Source organism: Xylocopa sonorina, unplaced genomic scaffold, assembly GCF_050948175.1.
Source record: "Xylocopa sonorina isolate GNS202 unplaced genomic scaffold, iyXylSono1_principal scaffold0014, whole genome shotgun sequence".
Taxonomy (NCBI): Eukaryota; Metazoa; Arthropoda; class Insecta; order Hymenoptera; family Apidae; genus Xylocopa; species Xylocopa sonorina.
In genome coordinates, this window is record NW_027490090.1 from 212,297 (window position 1) to 231,836 (window position 19,540).

General features: G+C 45.1%; 2 protein-coding genes and 1 pseudogene across 2 annotated transcripts; 2 read left to right on the top strand and 1 right to left on the bottom strand.

The window, feature by feature from the left end:
* The first annotated feature begins 693 nt into the window (after nucleotides 1–693).
* Nucleotides 694–5,378, top strand: LOC143431873 (uncharacterized). Its single transcript, XM_076908852.1, has 7 exons — nucleotides 694–761; nucleotides 812–2,211; nucleotides 2,321–2,589; nucleotides 2,637–3,191; nucleotides 3,292–4,328; nucleotides 4,411–4,770; nucleotides 4,862–5,378. Exons 1-7 carry the CDS (start codon nucleotides 694–696, stop codon nucleotides 5,376–5,378), a joined length of 4,206 nt encoding a protein of 1,401 aa, XP_076764967.1.
* An 8,949-nt stretch (nucleotides 5,379–14,327) lies between these two features.
* On the top strand, nucleotides 14,328–15,463 carry LOC143431874 (uncharacterized; annotated as a pseudogene).
* Nucleotides 15,464–17,139: 1,676 nt separating this feature from the next.
* LOC143431875 (histone-lysine N-methyltransferase SETMAR-like) lies at nucleotides 17,140–17,967 on the bottom strand. The gene is made up of 3 exons (XM_076908853.1): nucleotides 17,868–17,967; nucleotides 17,236–17,824; nucleotides 17,140–17,194 (listed from the first exon to the last, which is right to left on the bottom strand). Exons 1-3 carry the CDS (start codon nucleotides 17,965–17,967, stop codon nucleotides 17,140–17,142), a joined length of 744 nt encoding a protein of 247 aa, XP_076764968.1.
* Between the last annotated feature and the right edge of the window lie 1,573 nt (nucleotides 17,968–19,540).

The following is a 19,540-nucleotide window of genomic DNA, read 5'->3' on the forward strand; positions in this document are numbered from 1 at the left end:
GAGACAGTAGCGAAATCAAATAGAAAAATTAGTCTACTATTCTCAAATGAGATGAGATGGGACTTTTTACGACGTACGTATTACTAAGCTCCATTTATATAAAAGACGATAGAGCCTTGAAATTCTCCAACATTAGTCTCCAATGTTTCAAGTCATCGGCTCTCTGGCTTAAAAAAAATAAAGTTTAAAAAAGGTAAAGAATATCATAAATTATAAATTGGCATTAGTTATATTCTAAACCCATTTCCAACAATATCGGTGTTGTTTTTCCGCATTCGACAGTTACAGTCGTACAGAAGTACCTTGTGATTGATCCAGCCTAATTAACTCCCGGATTACCTTACTATTTGCGTTCATAGATTAATAGTGAACGTGTATAATGATACTATATATTATTGATTACATACATACAATCTGTGGAAAAAATACTCGTATATTGTACCACATAAAAGATGTGATTCTATTTCTTAACACAAGATTCATTTTTGGTTCTACATTCACACGTTGAAATAATCCAACAAGCATACGCTAATACACATACACGTGGTACGTACAAATGTCTGTATAACATAATCCATCACTATGTAACAGTTTACATTATATAATAAATATAGCACTGAAATAAAGCTACACTGTTGTCCTTCGTAACAAATTTTTTGGTTTTAAAGTTTCGTTTCGCATACGCCACGCCATATGTCGTCCATCCGAACTAGATGCGTTCAATTTCGATTCGTCGACGAAAATGAAGTCACTCCATTATGGTATATGGTTTCTTTATTGCCAACCTCTCATTATAACCATTTTCTTTAAGCAATGATATGGAAGGGGGAATCAGCTCCCTGGCGGTGGAAAAGGCACAATTAAGGAAGCAAGTGGACTTACTGAGTGCGAAACTATCCGAATTAACGGATAAACTTTCCGAAATGGCGAACGAACGCAAAAACAGAACAGGAAAGGAAAATAACAGCCGTTCTTCTCCGAGTGGCAGCCCGAAGAAAAGCAAGGAAAAATCACACGCGACGAGTTCAGACGGAACAGCACGGGCAGTGGACTTTCCACTCAACGCAATTCTCAAGCACATAGATACGCTCATTTCGAGTAGATTCGAGAAGATTGAGAATGAATTAGTCAAGAAGAAAAATGTGGACTCGCAAACAAAAGTGGCCTCGAGCACACTAAAAGCGAGGAAAACAACAGAAATCGCAGATACAAGCAAAATACGAGAGAAAATGGCGCCTCACAGAGCATCGCACCTGGTATCAAACGCAAAGGTGTGCAGAGGAAAGCGCGAAGAAGAAAGAAGGTTGGCGAAGGCGAAAGTTGAGTCACCTTTAAACAAGAGGATGTTAGACATCCACAGAAGAGTGAGAGAATCTCCGGCGGCCAGAGTTGCGGAGGATAAAGTCAAGGAGGCGAAAAAAGCCTCCAAATCTGCCGGTGAAACGAAATGGACCAAAGTCGTGGGGAGAAAGGCGAAGAGTGCGGCAAGCTCGGTGGAAATAACGAGATCCGAGAAATCAAATAATAATAATAATTTGATGACAAAAGCCTCATCGAGGACCGAGCGAATAAATAGAACAAAAAAGGAGACGCCAAAACTGGCAAAAGTCCCAAAAACGGCTGCGGTGGTCATCACAGTTCCTGTGAATAACGCCGATTCTAAAGTAAAATCTTACGCGGAGGCCATGGCTGCGGCGAGACAAAGGGTAAAACTCGAGGAAATTGGCATCCAGTCGGTCAAACCGAAGAAAGCCAGGACAGGGGGCTTGATTCTGGAGATAACTGGAGAAAGTAACGAAGCCAAGGCCGCAATACTGGCCGAGAAACTGAGGGCTGCGCTCTCCGAAGACGGTGTTACAATTTCAACACCAACGAAGAAGGGAGAAGTTCGTTTGCACGGGATAGAGGATTCTATCTCGAAGGACGAAGTCCTCAGGAATTTAGCAACAATTGGCGAATGTGCGGAAACCGACATTAAAACCGGGCCGTTAAGACGCACCTACACGGGCCTTAACACCGTATGGGTGCAATGCCCTATCGCGGCAGCTAGAAAAATTGCCGAAAAAGGCAAAATCACGATAGGATGGACTACCGTCAAAGTGCAGATATTAAACACCAGGAAAGAAGCGTGCTATAAGTGCTGGGGATCCGGGCACGTCGCGCAGACGTGTACGGCACTGGAAGATCGCAGCGAACTATGCTACAGGTGCGGTAAGCAAGGACACCGTGCAGGCGAGTGCAGAGCCGCTAAGGCGAATTGGGGCTGGGGGCACTGCGTGCGGGGCCCGGGCCAACCAAGCAAAATCTGCAAAAATTGCAGCAAGAAGCACGACAAATTTAAAAAACGAGGAAAGCAAGAACAAAGACAAAGACAAGAGGTTAAACGGTCTGCAAAAGATCACCAAGTTCTTCCACAAAACCGGCGATACAACCATGATACTTAAGGATAACGCAATTCCCTCCACAAGCAAAGGAACCAGTGGAGGGGAAAAAATCGAGCTCGCTACAGGAGGAATCTCCGTGGAAAATAGATTCGCAGCGCTCGAAATAGAAGAGGAAAACCAGGAGAAGGAAATTAGCCAGGAGGAGGCGATGGATACGGCATAAAATTCGCCGATACGTGCCATATCCTCCAGATAAATGCGAATCATGCGGCCAAAGCTCATGATTTGATTATCAGCGAAATGAAAAATCGCAAGATCGAACTAGTTGTTATCGCTGAACCATATCGTATTCTTGAAAGTCCGTACTGGATTGGAGACACGACAGGAAAAGTCGCAATCGCGCAGTGCACATTGTCGGCATACAAGCCAATTACGCCCCTGGTTGCAGGAAACGGCTTCGTGGCGGTAAACTGGTGCGAGTGGTTGGTTATGGCCATCTATGCACCGCCAAGCTGGCCGATATCCAAATTCGAGCATTTTTTAGGCGAACTGGACGTGGTTTTAAATGATAACGAAACAAAAAATCGCCCGGTGCTCGTTCTCGGAGATTTTAACGCACACGCGGCTGCGTGGTCTTCGAGAAATACAACGGAAAAAGGTCACTTGGTTCTGGAGTGGGCCAGTGCTGCGAGATTAATTTTATTAAACAAAGGTGCGGTGGCCACTTGCTCCCGCCCACAGGGGGAAAGTATAGTGGACATCTCCTTCGGAAATATTCTCGCAGCAAGGAAAATTGCAGATTGGAGGGTCGACTTAACAGAGAGCCTGTCGGATCACGGTCCAATTATCCGGAATAACCAACCGAAAAAAATGGGCCGTTAAAAAACTGGACGAGGATTTGTTGCAGGCTGCTGCCATCGCTGCCACATGGACAACGGTGGACGAAAGTCCGATAAATGTGGAAAAGGAAGTAGACGACCCGATGGAATCACTATCTTCGGTATGCGATACATGCATGCCGAGAATTAAATCGATCCCGCAGAGGAGACCCGTGTATTGGTGGACGGAAGGAATTTCGAAAAACAGAGCCGAATGCACGCTCGCACGCCGCCAATACAAAAGAGAGAAAGGTCGTAAGAACAGCAGAAGCGAGGAAAAAATAAAGCAGCTCTGCGAAAAATATAAAAGCAAAAAGAACGAGCTTAAACTCGGAATTTCGGAACCAAAGTCTCGATCCTGGGAACAATTGCGATCCACACTGCAAAAAGATCCATGGGGGCGCCCATATAAAATAGTTATGGACAAATTAAGACCATGGGCTCCCCCTATCACGGAAACGATGAGTAACGAGCTTCCCGAGGAGGTAGTGGACAGTTTATTCCCACGAGGAGATACAGACTCTATAAGTGGTGATATTAACCTGCTGGAGAGCTTTAGAAATTTCCGTGACATTAATCAGGAAGTGACAATGGTGGATATCGCGCGTGCGGTGCAGAAACTTAAGAAAAAATGCACCGCACCCGGTCCGGACGGGATCCCAGGTCGATTTTGGACGAAAGCGATCGTTTTTTACGGCCCCCGGCTGCAGAGAATCTATACAGAATGTCTGCAGACCGGAAAGTTTCCAAAAATGTGGAAGACAGGCAAAATGGTTCTGCTTAATAAACCGGGAAGACCCGCGAATTCACCGTCCGCGTATCGCCCGATAGTCCTCCTGGACGAAGTCGGAAAAATCTTCGAGAGAATAATTCAATTCAGACTCGTCCAGCATCTGAAATCGGATGGACCAGACCTCGCAGATTGCCAATTTGGCTTTAGAGAGGGCCGCTCCACGATAGACGCGATAAGGAGGGTAAAATCTATCGCGGAAGCGGCCACGGAAATGGAAGGAATTGCGCTCGCTGTGTCGCTTGACATAAAAAACGCATTCAATTCCCTCTCATGGTCGGCCATCCGTACAGGATTATTAATGCATGAATTTCCTAATTATTTACGGGCGATAATTCATTGATTATTTGAACGAAAGGGCGATTATCTATCGGAATCGCGACGGTAAAGTGATAACTAGAATCACAGATCGCGGAGTTCCACAGGGATCAGTCTTGGCTCCATTACTGTGGAATATTGGTTACAATGGAACTCTTTGCGAGTCAGTTCCGCCGAGGGTACACATTACGTGTTACGCAGATGACACGATGTTGCTCTCCATCGGAAAAAGCAAGAATGGAACCATTAGCCGAGCTGAAGTGGGGATAGCGGCAGTAACGTCAAAATTCCTGGAACTCGGGCTACAACTAATCTGTCGACAAGACGGAAGCTCTCCTTTTCGTAAGCGCATTCGAAAGAAAAAGGAGCTCAAATTGCGGGCAGAGAGTAAAAGTAGCCGGTAAATCGGTTGAGATTAAAACATGGAATTTTGAGAATCACTTCGCCCGCCTGGCGCCAAGATTGGATAAATCTATCTTTAAACTTAGCAGATTAATGCCAAATTTTGGTGGCTCGAACGAAAATGTTCGAAGACTGTATGCTAGCGTCGTGCGAAGCATCGCTATGTATGGTTCTCCGATATGGTGCTCTGCCCTTACCGCAAGCAAGAAAAATATCAATAGGGTGAAAAAACCATGGAGGAGAATCGCGATAAGGGTAATAAGAGGATATAAAACCATATCGTATGATGCAGCTATAGCTTTGGCGGGAATGGCGCCCATCGAACTCCTCGCAGAAGAAGATTCTTACGTATACGATAATCTGCGAGGGGTAAGAAGAGGTCCAAACACCAGAGATTTGCGTGCAGACGCGCGCAAAATAACAATGACGAAGTGGAAAACGGTCTTAAGCCGCCATACGAATCACTGGACTATAGGAGCCTTATGTCCAATAATCAATAAGTGGTTACAGAGAAGAAATGGTGCACTAAGTTTCAGAATGACGCAGATTTTCACTGAGCGCGAAAGGGAGCGCACATTCTCTGCTCGGCGAGTCCTGCGTGGTTGACATCGTAGACGTTTGCCTTAACTTCCCGGAGTTCTCCAGCTCCGAGGGATCCATGAGGAGTTCCCTACATTAAAAAAAAAAGGTTAGGTTAAGTGGGAGTCCCGTTCGAGCCGCCATAATGAACGGACGTGTTTCGGTGGGCTCCGTAAGCCCTGGAAGTGAAAACGCGACTCTAAGTTGAAAAAGGGTGAAACCTTGATTTCATCCTTTCGTGTGTGTTTCGTGAAAGCTCCGAGAGTAAAATCTAGGAGCAAGTAGCGAAATTAAGAGGAAAAAAGGGGAAATACGAGTAAGCGTCTCCCCTGCCACGTGGCGCGGCGGTAAACCTCGCGAAAGTGACGTTTTCGCCGCGAATAAGTGCCGGAAAGTGACCTTCGCCGCTTCCCAGGACACCCAACAGACGATGTATCACACGTGTTACTGTGAAAAGTGAAGAAAAGTAAAAAAATCTACGAAAAACAGCTGAGAGAAGCCAGGGCGTAACCGCCGCCATCTTGGATAGCGGGCGTGGCACGTACGCCACGCCACCACGTTTTGCGACTAAAGAAGCTTCTCTCGCCCCTTTCGAGTGATTTTTTAGTACTTAGAGTGTCAAAAACCATTTAAAAAGTGTTGTTTGGACGTTGTTTTAACCCTCCGCGGGGAAAGAACAATGAAAAAAGGAGAAAAACGCTCGCCGAACGTGGACAGAGGTGGCGCCATCTTTGGCCCAGCGAAAGAAATTACGCTGCAACGGTGAGTAGAAGAAGTGCGAACAATTCGGTGGAAAGTGCGGTTTTTTCCACACTGGAGTGAACGACAGTGCGCGGAGTGATTTTCTCCCGGGAGAAAATATCCCTGTGCGCGGCCGATTCGCGTAAAATTAAAACGCGCGACACCTTGCTTGGCGCGCCAAGCATGGCCTCGAGCGATTACGCGACCACGGCGACTGGGGGAGAGGGAGCAGGCCCTAGTGGTCATGTTTCAGACTGGATCCAGACCCGGACCAGCTCTGACACGGAGGACTTCCAAGAGAGGAAGTTCGAGAGGACGGTTCTCCCGCGACGAGCAAAGGCCAAGCGGCGGATAATCCAAGAAGAGGATTCGGACGCTTCTGTGACGTCGATCCTGACGGTATCGTCAGAAACGTCCTCCAGATCGTCCGTGAAGAGGAGGCGTCCCCCCACAACGAGGGAATACATCGGACTAGCCGAGGCAAAAAAAGCCGTAAAGCTAGAGATCGAAAAAGAAACGGAGTTAGCTCTCTCGAGAGAGCTTCTCTACGGAGAGTGCGTCCAGCCGCCCGCGGGAAAATCCACAAATCCCATTCCTCCGCAGGAGGAATATGACGAAGAAGCGCGACGCATGTCGACGTCTGATTTAGCGGCTGCCGCATTAAAAGCCGCAAATCAGGTGGAGATGGTGGCCGCAAAATCGTCCCAGTTAAACGAGACGATTAAGAGACAAATGAGGATCGCCGCGCGCATATTACGCGCGGCGATCACCGTGGTGGTTCAGAGGACAAAACGTCCCCCACCAAACGAGGAAACGGAGCCATACGTGATCCGTATGCGACTCCAAGAAATGGAGGAAGAAAACACGCGGTTGAGGGAACGCCTCGCCGCGCTGGAAGAACGATCGGCGAGAGGACCCTCCTCGCCGATTGCAGCAAGGAAAAATAGCGGAAATTCAAGGGATTTCTGCCAGGAAGAACCTGCGCCAAGTTCGTTGAGAAAGGACGTAGACTGGAGCGTCCTTATGGAGAAAATCGGCGAGCTGGTGAGCGACCGGCTGAACGATTTCTGGGCACGAGCGGAAGCTCGATTCGCGCCCAAAGAGTCGACTACTCCACCATAAAGGTCGATGGATATTTCTCGAGGGGAAAGCCCCGTACCGAAAGGGACCGCATCTGAGAAAAAAACGGACAAAACGGCGGAAAAGGCAAAGAAAACGCCTCCGCCGACAAATAAGAACGACGAGGCGCCGGCGAAGAATAAATCCGCGCGCCAGAAAATTTCCTCCATCCAGAAGAGGATGGAGAAAATTCAAGACAAGCAGGTTGCCAGGGAGGCGGCCAAAAACGCCGGAAAATCCGCAACCAACACAAAAGTTGCGGATAAAACTGCAAAAGAAACGCCGTGGACTCAAGTCCTCGGCAGAAAAGTCAAGAAGGCCGAGAATACAAAGAAGGACGCGCCGAAGAAAGTGGAGGCGCCTACACAAGGCGCCAAAAACACGCAGCAGGCACAGGAAACAAAAAACCAAAAGAAGGAGACCAAAACGCCAAGGAATCCGACAACGGCCGCCGTGACGCTTGCCCTCCCGCAAGGGAGCGCCGCCACGTATGCCGACGTTATGGCTACGGCCAAGAAACGGATAAACTCGAAGGATCTTGGAATCGAAGAAGTGAGGGCGAAGAAAGCTCTCACAGGAGCCCTCATTCTTGAAGTGACAGGAGAGGACCAGCATGGAAAGGCGGACGCGCTTGCATGCAATGCAAGTATGCCGAAATTAAAATCAAACCCTCCTCGTAACCGCGTTTACTGGTGGAGTGATGAAATATCACGCCTCCAAGCGGACACCACGATCGCACGGAGGAATTTCACGAGATACCGGAAACGGCGAAATTCCATTCCGGAAAGAAGACAGCAACTCTATCAAATCTATAAGGAGAGGAAAATAGAGTTGCAAGCCGCGATAAAAATGTCGAAAGCACGAGCCTGCGACGGGCTGCTCGAAACTCTGCGCGAGGACCCATGGGGGCGTCCTTATAAAATCGTGATGAATAAATTACGACCATAGACACCCCCGTTGACGGAAATAATGAAGACTTCGTTCCTGGAAGGAGTCGTCGACATGCTCTTCCCGTCAGAAGACCCAACGTCGGAGGACCCAACGTCGGCGACAAATAGCCAAAATTCTACGAATATGTTACATAATTCGAGAATTAACGACCCGATCACCTAGTCACAGGAATACGAAGTTTCCGAGGAAGAAATGGCCCGCGTCATCAAAAGAATAATAAAGAAGAACACTGCGCCCGGACCAGATGGAATCCCAGGACGTGCGTAGTTCATGACATGTTGCATCCTCGACTCAAGACTGAAGAAATGAATTTGCTTGATGTGCTTGAAGACCGAGATGCTTCCCACAAGATGGAAAATCGGCAGATTGGTCCTTCTCAGGAAGCCAGGAAAACCCGAAGACTCTTCGTCCGCATACAGACCGATAGTCTTGCTCGACGAAATCGGAAAATTATTCGAAAGAATAGTTCACGATCGACTCGTCGAGCACCTGTCGCATGTCGGGCCGGATCTGGATGACAAGCAGTACGGCTTTCGAGAAGGAAGTTCGACGATCGACGCGATTAAAAGAGTGAAAACTCTCGCAGAGAACGCGATCGAAAATGAGGGAGTCGCTATCGCGATTTCTTTAGACATAAAAAACAACCGTGGGGGCGATTCTACCCATGTTGGAAAAATGGGTGAAAGAAAGGAAAGGTCAGCTCACCTTTAGAGTGACGCAGGTATTGACGGGACATGGATGTTTCGCTCAATACCTGCAGAAGATCGGAAAAGACGCCGCGGCTACGTGTTTCCATTGTGAGGAACAAGAAGACACGGCGCAACACATATTGGAATTTTGTTCAGCGTGGGAAACGTTGCGGTCATGCCCTTGCGGCGGAGATTGGTACGGATCTCTGACTGAATAGCATTCTTCTAAAAATGCTGAAAAGTTAGAGATGCTGGCGGGCCGTAATTCTGTTTTGCGACAGAGTTATGGCCGCGAAGGAAGCCGCCGAACGTGAAAGGGAGCATACGCTCCCTGCTCGACGAGTCTTACGTGGCCGACGTCGTGGATGTTTGCCACGTTTTGCTTCAAGGTAGGGGACTTTCACTTCTTCGAGGTGAAAGTCGCTTCAAAGTACTCACCGGGAAGCGAAACTTCGACGCCACCGTCCATCTCGTCGCCACGGGCGAGAAGATACGAACGGAGGAACGAAGTAAGAGAAGTAGAAAACGCACGCGAATTCAATACAACTACGAATAACTAAATTTTGTAATTGGAATTCGGGTGTGGAAGAATTAAAAAATACCTAAAGAAGAGGACAACTCTTGGCGACCCTCCGTCTAGACGTTTTACGATGGGGGGGGGGGGGTCATAAACAAGGGACCGTTTAGCGAGCGAGACACGCCCCAGATTTGGGTTAAGCACGTGCCATTTAACGCTCGCTTTAGACGAGGGCATCGACCGTGGTGGGCGCGGCAGGTGCCTTTTAAAAGGACGAGCTCGAAAAAGAGCGAATTTAAGATTGAAGATCTTTGATCTGGGCACAGGTGGATAGCTGGAAGTGTTCGAAAGAGTTCCCGGCTATCCTCCGCGACGTGCAGAGAGACCACCGCAGAGTTTTAGTCGGTAAGAGTCCGACATAACCATGGATTTCCCAAAAAATCCATGGTATTCATGAGGATTTCCCTGCGTTAAAAAAATAAAATAGGTTAGGTTGGAGTGGGTTCTAAAGTTGTTGCAGTTTGTGACAACATGTGCCATCCCCACCTCCACGTGGTGGAACCTGGTAACACCGGAATTTTCCGGCGGCTAACGGGGCTCTGGCTTTCGGGGATTGTGGATACTTAGTAGCCTGCGTGATGCTCTGGGGCGATGCCGGTGGGATCTTCGAATTCTGGCAGGTCTGTAAAGCCCAAAGTTAAAGGAGTGAAATTGGTTGAAGCGGTCCCTCTCCCTGGGGCCACGGCCAGTTCTGGTCCTGGTAGGGGGGGGGATCCCATACCTCGGCAGGGGTGGTGTTGCCCCCGTCGTAATACTGTAAACCGATGGTCATGTTCCGCCGGAGCGGGGGGCTTGCCTTCATTGGCGAGCCCAGGAGGGGATAAACCTCCATAAAAAGTCCCTAGCCTCAAGCTGCGGCACGCGGCGAAGGGGCTCGCCCAGTTCTCGCGATTGGGCTTGGACGATGGGGGCACTGGTCTCTAGGGACCACCACGGGGATACTGGCGCTCCCCGGGGTATTAACCCTTTGCACTCGAGAGGTGAGTCTCACTCACCACGCGATTTTATGCCGCAATTCGAGAGGTGACTGTCGCTCACCACTTCGTACGCTGCGGTAACTTGATGCGCGGCGATAGTTGTTTACGTTTAGTTCCTTCGACACGGGTTCCTACGCTCTCTTTGTATAATCTTATGAAGTGTAAAATGATATCCCTTCAAATGGAGATAAAACTTTCTTATCTGAAATTAGTACGCAGCCACGAACCGGACTGCATTTTTGGTCTCAGTTCGAACCTGACAGCCGTGGCAAAGAGTCTAGAAAAGTTAAAGTTTTTGATCCCCATTACCATGAATCGTGATAACGACATAAACTCTAGTGAAGATGAGTTTGATTTAGAGTTGCTAAACGAGGAAATTACAGCTATACACAGAGAGCTTGACGAAACAGAGAACGCGAGCAGTGATGAAGAGAATGAGGAAGTAAGAGGTGTAAGAAGTCGAAAAATAAGAATAACAGACAGTGAAGGTGGCAGTGACAATGACAGTGTTGCTGAAGATGTCCCACAATCCGACAGTTCCGAATGGATTAGCTGTCCAGAATCCGAAGAAATACCCCAGAGAATACCGTTTATAGCCGGCAACAATCCTGCAGGACCGCACATATTGGCAGACACGAAAGAACCGTTAGATTTTTTTTAAACTATTTTTTACCGATGAACTCATAAATGAAGTAGTTACAGAAACAAATAATTACGCTAGAAGAAAGTTAGAAAACAAAAGACTATCACTGTACTCGATATGGCGAACTTGGAAGAATGTGACTACTGAAGAAATATGGGCATTTATTGGCGTTATAATAAATATGGGGACAATGCCGCTCGCCAATTTGCAAGAGTACTGGTCACGGAATGATGTCAGTTACATACCTTTTTATTCAAACAAATTTACGAGAGACAGATTCAGCCAGATTTTTCGGATGCTTCATCTAAAAACAATCCCAACAAGAGATGCAAGTCCAAGAACCCGGTTGCAGCTAGTAAGCTGCTTTCTAGAATATATAAATTCCAAGCTTTTGAAGTATTTTACACCGGGAGAAGAAATTTGTGTGGATGAATCTACTATCAAGTTCAAAGGCCGGATTTCTTTTATTACATATAATCCGAAGAAACCAACGAAATGGGGTATTAGAGTTTACACAATGGCAGACTCAAATACTGGTTATATCTGTGGTATTCTTCCTTATTATGGAAGCCTTATCACGGAGAAATTGATAAGGCCTGACCTTCCGGTATCTGCAAGAATACCGCTGCAGCTTTATACGATGTTCCTGGAGAAAGTACCTGGTAGCCAAGGACACCACATGTTCACCGATCGGTACTACACCAGCTTTATCCTGGCTGAAGAGTTATTGAAATTGAAATGCCACTTGTCAGGAACAATACTAACAAATAGGAAGCATTTGCCAAATCAAATCAAAAAACCAAATTTCGGCAGGAAATCGACAGTAGCATTCCGCAAGGGAAATACATTAGTTTTATCATGGAAAGACAAAAGGGTTGTCACGTGCTTGACAAATTGGAACAATGCAGGAATGACTTCTGTGAGAAGAATGTTACGAGGTGGTGTTGAAGTTACGGTCAAGAAGCCTAATGTAATAAATTATATAAAATATATGGGTGGTGTCGATCGTGCAGATCAATTATGCGGAACGTACTGTTTCTTACGAAAATCCTTGAAATGGTGGCGTAAACTATTTTTTTGGGGACTTGAAATTTGTTCAGTAAATTCATATTTGCTTTATAAAATGACTAAACAGCAGAGAGGAGAACAGCCGCTTTGTCACTTGAGGTATGCGAAAACCTTAGTTCAGCACGAACTGAGCACGAATGAGATTTTCATCAAGCACGTGCTCGAGCTTCAACCTCAACGTCCAGTTTTGAAAACGACCGCTTAAATGGAAAGCTGCACAATATTCTAACAGGAGTTAGGAAGGATTGCAAAGTCTGCTCTCAACGAAGTACACCTGGCAAAAGACATCAAACAACGTACTATTGTGATACTTGTCCCGATAAGCCGGGCATGCATCTTGGCAATTGTTACATAAAATATCACACAAAACAAAATTACAAAGAATAATGTTAAACAAATTATCCTTGTAAACATGTAAAGATACATTAAGTATTAAAATATAAAAGTTTTGTATGTTACTTTGCGTGTGTAATCATTTTATGTTAGCGGTAGTAAAGTCACGAAAAGCGCTAAAAAACGTCTCGAGTTGCTGGTAGGTCCGCGCGTAAACGGCCTCGAGTGCAAAAGGTTAAGCCTTCACCCGGTATGGCGACTGTAAGCGACATTTTTCCCGATCCCAATCGTAGGACAAATCATGGAACCTTTAATATAAACCCGGGGCAGGGGGCGAAGAAAGAGGAGGGGAATAATGGGGTCGGAGCCCCGAGGGCGCTTTCGGAAGTAGTGCGGAGTGAGGCGTTTCTATACCGCAGCTCCGGCTTGTCGCCGAGAGACGCAAGCGATTAGAGGCTCTGTCCCGGAGGAGTGGAGCGTCTTGCTGCTGTTAGTAGCATACGCCCCTCGTCCCGGGCAGAGGAAAATAGCGCCTTTGGACGCTGGACAAGCCCAGCCGATCTCGGGCCTCGTCAGTATCCGTTAGATGACCGTTAGATCAGTATTGTCGGGACGGTAGGAAAAAGATAGTGACTCCGCGGAGACCTATCCCCCCCCCCCCCCCTTCCCGCCAACACGCTCTGCTATGCTCCTCAAGCAATTGGGGGAGCATCGAGAGAGGAGGGGTCGCCCCCCCCCCCCTACTACGGGGGACTATATAGCTCTCGCTCAAGCGAAGGAAAATCTCCTCCGGGTCGAAGAGGCGAGGCTCAGACTCAAGCAAGAGTCTGAGTTCTTCAGTCGCGACTCGGAGGAGCCTGGGCTCCCTCCGGGTAAGTCGGCCAACCGCATCCCCGAAGTGGCCGATTATGTCCGGAGGTTTAGGGAGGAGGATATGGCGGCTCTTGACCGAAAGGACCTATATAATCGCCAATGACATTAAGTGGACCGCGGCGAAGTCCAGCAATGTCAAAGGCAGCTTCATTCGACGGTAGATGGCTCGCCCTCCTTCAAGAGGTGCAGCAGCGGCGAGAATCCTCCCCGTTTATGGGAGAGGAAAAGACCGAAATGTAAGGCCTTTACGCGCGTATCTTCGCCTTAGAGGCGGAGAATAACGCGCTAAGAGCGCGCATCACGGAGTTGGAGCGCATTCCAACTCCGCTACAGCGGATGCCCTCGCCATGACTCTCCAGCACCCGGGCCTCACTCCCGCCACATTCCCCGATTGGTGAGATGCGGGGGGACCCGGGAGCCCTAAAAATTGTTTTTTGGGGTCTCGAAATGTGTGTTGTAAATGCATGTATAATGTACAAATGTATACATACGAAAAACAATCGAGAGCCAATTTCACATCTGAAGATTGTACGACGCTTCGTCGATCAACTCTTTAGCGATGTTTGTGATGGATCTCAAAGGAATACGGATCCGTCTACCATTAATGAGTCAAAAAGTCTAAATAATGGCTTATACATCATTCGTCATGACGATAATGGAAAAAGCAGGGACTGCATTGTGTGCTCAAATCGAAAATAAAAGGAGGAAGGAAACAAACACGTATCTACTGTGACACATGTCCGAAAAAACCATTTATGTGTATAGGCAACTGTTTTCAGAAATATCATACTCTAGAAGATTTTAAAAAATAAAATTGAAATTATCAAAAAAAGTCTAACAGACATGTAAATCATTTAGCAACCATTTGTTTATATGGAATGAACTATATAATTGTTGCAAACGCAATTTCATTCGTATACTAGTGTCGCACGAAATACTCCCCTACCCGTCCAGGCGAACACTTGCACATCGGAGTGTCCTGTCCGCAATGTGTTAAAATCGCCAATGTCGCTTCCACATGGATTGACCTTAACGTACGCGCTATAGTCGATGCGATGCAAAAGCAAAACAAAAAACACAACTTATAAATGGCCGATATGAAAGGCAATTAGAACAGGTTAAGGGAGGAAACGAGAAAAGAACGACCAAAATCGCAGAATATAGCCAGTCTACGGACAGCTGTATCAACCATTGGTACGGAATATTACTCAATAATCACAGACGACATGTCAAGTCGACAAAGCATAAGGACAGCAGTCCAAAAGCAGCCGCTCGACCAACCGACAGCTGCAAGACAACAGCCTACTCCAGTATTCGAACTACCGCCACCCACGTCAGAGGACGAAGAGGACGAATTACCAGCATCAGTCACTATGCTAAGAGCAAAAGACGCAGTGCGATACATTCCAACTCTTAACGGAAAAGATGATGGTGGAGTTGAAGACTTTATCGAATAGGTTCGTGGCATAAGAAACAGATGCAACGAAAAAGATCCCTTACTGAAAGCAATCAAAGTAGAGAAGATAATAGGAAAAGCAGCACAAGGTATACGCAACATTCCAATTTCTATTTACGATGATTGTATATGACGCTCTACGGACAAACGTCGCCACTTACGTCACCTCGGATGAATACCAGGATCAGCTGCGCGATTCAAAACAAGGTAGGGACGAGAGTCTGCAGTCATTTAACATCAGATTCAGACGCATATACAACTGACATATGCGATCAGTAACGATATCCGCAACCATTAACAAGACGTATAATGCTTGAAACATTGAACCGCAAAGTTCCAAGAATCTACATCCGTAATTGGCAGAATAATACTGTCAACTAAGCCAACTACATTGTTGGAAGCCGAAAAAGAGGCGATAGACATAGAACGCTATCTTCGAGAAGAAGAGAATGACAACGCCTTTCCGACCGAGTACCTATACCGAGACAACCAGTGAAAGCCAGTTTTCAAGGCAACGCTTCGCGACCAGTTACAACAAACAGTTACAACTAACAACCCACCGAAGCCGTTTCATCAAGCAGAAAAGGCACCATTAGCACAAAGAGCTCAATTAATAATATCAAACGTGCACAGTATCAGCCTGCAGTGCATATTGGGGTTTACTTCAAACGTTATCGTACTTTAGAAAATTCTAAAAAATAGACAAAGTGGCGCTGAGTAGCTAGTATTCGGAGTGCAAAGGGTTAATCATAGTTCCTAAATTCCAATCCTTCTATCTTGTATCCGCTTACTAATCCTGTCCTCTGTCCCTTACTTGTTCGCTGATCTTTGTACCTTGACTCAGTCACCCTCAACCATATACTAGCTAGTTTTCGCCATAGCTCAGATATTCTGTAGTTATTACTTGTATCTAAATATACTTCTGAAGCCTCCCGATAACTGTTGTATTCTATTCCTCAGGAACTATCCAAACTAGAGTCCTTCAATTGGGTTCCTCCGACTAATTTCTCCTTATATTGTAATAATAAAGTAAAGTTCTTCAAACAAAAAGTAGTTAAAATAGCAGAAATTATGAGAAGTTGTTAAAGTAAACAGTTACCAATGGTAGATATAACCTTAATCGCTAGCATGCTCAGCTCATATTAAATATATCATCGCATGATAATAATGATTTAGTATTAAACTTTGATATACAGGAGTATCCCATGATATTATTATAATTCTTCATGAGAATGCCTCTGTAAGAGAAAAATCTTTACGTTCAATATTTTAAGGTTATACTCATGTTTCTTAAATGCAATATTTCCATTTTTGTATTAGCAAGATTTAATATACGTACTTGAAATGATAAAAAATCGCAAGAACGAAAAAAGCTTTAAAACAGATTACGATCGATTTGTTCATCAATCGTGTAATTTCAAACCATTCATTTTCAGTTCCGAAGTATCGTTCTAGATTATTGTAAAACGAACGGTTGAACGCAAGCGCAATTGTTTCTGTTCTTATATATAGTGACCTGTGCATCAACTGCTTTTATTAATATATTTGTTCATGATACTTTAAACAAAAGGTTATGTCGCATTTCGAACTCGATAGGAAGATTACTACGCATGCGTGTTGCTTCTTCCCCTCTCACACCCTCAGCAATGCTTCTACTTGATAGGAAGGTAACTACGAATGCGCTTTTCTTCTTTCTTACTCCCATCTCGAGTAGTCCTTATCTCTGTCCTGCTCTCTCACCTCCAGCAGTCCTTTTACTCGATAGAAAGGTGACTATGCATGTATTCCCCTTCTTTTCTGTTCTCACCTTCAACAGTTCTTACAGTCGATAGACAGGCTACTACGCGTGCGCTCCTCTTCTTTCTCTCTTTCACCTCCAGCACTTCGTAGCTCTGTCCTCCTTCAATCGAAGTCGGACGAAGTTGGTCGAAGCCAAACGAAGCCAGTCGAATTACAAGCTGCCCACGAAATAATGACGCGAATTTTCAAAACTGTATTGCACATTACAATTTCTTTTCTCCTTTTCATTCATAATAAAATTATAGCAATTCTGATTTACGCAATTCTCTCTTTCATGTATTTTAGAGGGTATCATTGGTCCACGTCCAATCAATCGAACTGAAAATATTGTTTATATTAGGTTGTCCGGAAAGTTCTTTTCGTTTGTTTGATGGGCGGTAAGTATAAAATATATTTCCTTCTATGTACCTTTCTTATGTGATATATGATCCCTTCTGTTGTACCACCTTTTACCATCTCTCTGGGAGCATCATAATACCATTTTTCCAAAATTCTTTTGGTTTACTATTAAAATATTCTTCGAGGCCATTTTTCACTTCGTTTATTGATTTAAATTCTTAGTTACGAAGAAAATTCTTTAGGAAAAGGAACAGATAGTAGTCTGATGGTGCAATGTCTGGGGAGTATGGAGGATGTAGTAAAACATCTCAATCAAACTCTAGAAAAATCGCTAAAGAAACGTGCGGCCTTGCGCTGTCGTGATGGAACACAACGCCACGTCTGTTCACCAGTTCAGGCCGTTCCGTTCTAATGGCGTCCTTAAGTTTTTCTAATTGTGTGCAATATTTTTCACTGTTAATTGTCTGTCCTTCCGGAAGTAACTCGTAATAGAGAATATCCTTCCAGTCCCACCAAATTGAAAGCAGCACTTTCTTCGGGTGAAGTCCAAGTCTTGCTATGGTTGGAGGACACTTATCTCGAGTCGACCAAGATCGTTTGCGCGCAGTGTTGTCGTAGAGAATCCAACTTTCATCACCAGTAATTAACTTTTTCAAAAATGGTTCTCTTTCATTGCGTTGGATTAGCAAATCGCATGTCGAGATCCGATTCAGAAGATTGCTCTCTGTCAGTTGATGTGGTACCCAGACTTCGTAGCGATTAACGTACCCAAGCTTTCTTAAATGTTCATGAATTGTTGTTCGCGGAATGTTTATAGCATCTGCTACCTCACGAACACTAGATCTTGGGTTTTCATCGATGTAGGCCTTGATGAGGTCAGTATCGGTGGTGGATGGCTCTAAACCTCCTAAACCAATTCCGGACTGTTTAAACAGTTATAGAACGCTTACCATAAACGTCACAAATCTCCTTTGCAGTGTCTTTAGACGTACTGCCTTTTTTAAAACAGTGAAGCATAACATGACGAAAATGCACCTTTCCGTCTTCCATATTGTACCACGCAAAAAACACTCTATACACTTTTTACTAACGTCGAAATCTGTTCTCTTGACTTACCAGAGGATAACTAAGGACAATACGATTGACGGTAGAGTGATCTAGATGTTTGTTTTCTTAAGCGGAGCGAGATAAGGTCCTGAGTGTCAACCGTGAAAAGAACTTTCCGGACAACCTAATACATCTTCTCATTGTTGCATTGTTTAAACATTCTCTTACTGTTAATAAAATAATGAGTGTATTCATAATAGGATGAAACTGTGGCAGTTACGATTCCGTGATTTTTAGAGTCGTAAATTTTCGGTTTATATCACAATGCGTTCCTAAGACTCAGCACAGATCTGGTCACTGCGGGTTATAGCACTTGGCGACCAGGTCCACGCGCTATCCTAATCCCGACATCCATCTGGTTTGTGCCGATCCTTCAGGCCAAGCATTTGTTTTCCTCAAGAATTCGTCGCCACTGGGCATTGCCCAGTCGTGTACGGTAGATTCTTGACTTTGGTTTATTTATGACCAATTTCCGTTCCTTGCATTTTCGTGGAAGCGGTCACTTTTCTCGTCCGCGCAGCCATCCTTTCGTTCTTGGTTTTTCCATTCTTTGCTGTACGCGTTTTTAAGGGGTGACATTCTCGCTCTCGCGGCAGTTCGTTTAGAACACTCAGTTCGTTCAGAGCAGTTCGTTCATTCGTTAAGAACCGTGAATTCGTTCAGAGTTTGGAGTTCGTCGAGAGCTCTGTGTTCGTTTAGAGCTTCCAATACAGTCGCATAGTGATGCGAAAGAATTGTAGCCACAGCACCCGCTCCCGCGATAATAAATATTTTATCCTATTATCACTATTGTTACTGTTGATTTATATATTAAAATTGAGATCGAGAAGTCGAGCGTTGTTCTGCCTTGCGTACGCCTCAAAGCACCATTAAGTTCTAACCATTCATTCTAAAAATGGCTTGAATTAACGTTTTTTCAAAATATGGCAGCTTATTCCACACAAAGACCTTGAATATAACTCGAAGAAATACAGATCAATAATTTGATCGTTAAAAATTCCAAATAGTAAGTATTAAGACTTCAAACTACTTTATTCATCCACTATTCTCATCCAATGAGGATTATTCTGTACTGTGTATGTGGATTATTCAGTAGCTCTTCGTTGGAGAACAAAAACTTTTTAAAAAATAGTAGATCTTCAATAATCTTCTCCTTTGTCCAAATACCATGTCGTATTCCTGTTGTCTTTCTTCTTTTCTTCTTTACTTTACACTTCACTTTATTCTTCTTCTTTACTTTACTTCTTTACTTCCACAGACTATGCAATAATTTACACGATAGCAATGAAAATGTGATTGCAAGATTCTGTATTTTTCAGTGAACTCTTGCTGCTAATACAATTCATCTTATATCAATTTGGGGACTATTATTACTTCTAACACAGCTTCAATAATCCATAGAAGAGGAAGCATTTCTTCCTACAGGAAGTTCCAGTTTATTCTTGCTGAGGGTGCATGCTTCATAGTACAGTTTCATTACTGCATTACACGTTCGAGAATTAAAATCGTATCGACG

Excerpts from the sequence above, each read along its gene's own strand:
- LOC143431873 (XM_076908852.1), top strand. The coding sequence starts at position 694 with ATGTCGTCCATCCGAACTAGATGCGTTCAATTTCGATTCGTCGACGAA. Across the intron at positions 3,192-3,291 it reads GGAAAATTGCAGATTGGAGG|GCTGCTGCCATCGCTGCCAC; the intron begins GTCGACTTAACA and ends GATTTGTTGCAG. Across the intron at positions 4,771-4,861 it reads GCAGAGAGTAAAAGTAGCCG|ATTAATGCCAAATTTTGGTG; the intron begins GTAAATCGGTTG and ends TAAACTTAGCAG.
- LOC143431875 (XM_076908853.1), bottom strand. The coding sequence starts at position 17,967 with ATGGAAGACGGAAAGGTGCATTTTCGTCATGTTATGCTTCACTGTTTT. Across the intron at positions 17,825-17,867 it reads GGAGATTTGTGACGTTTATG|GAGGTTTAGAGCCATCCACC; the intron begins GTAAGCGTTCTA and ends GAATTGGTTTAG. Across the intron at positions 17,195-17,235 it reads TCTTTAGCGATTTTTCTAGA|ACATTGCACCATCAGACTAC; the intron begins GTTTGATTGAGA and ends CATACTCCCCAG.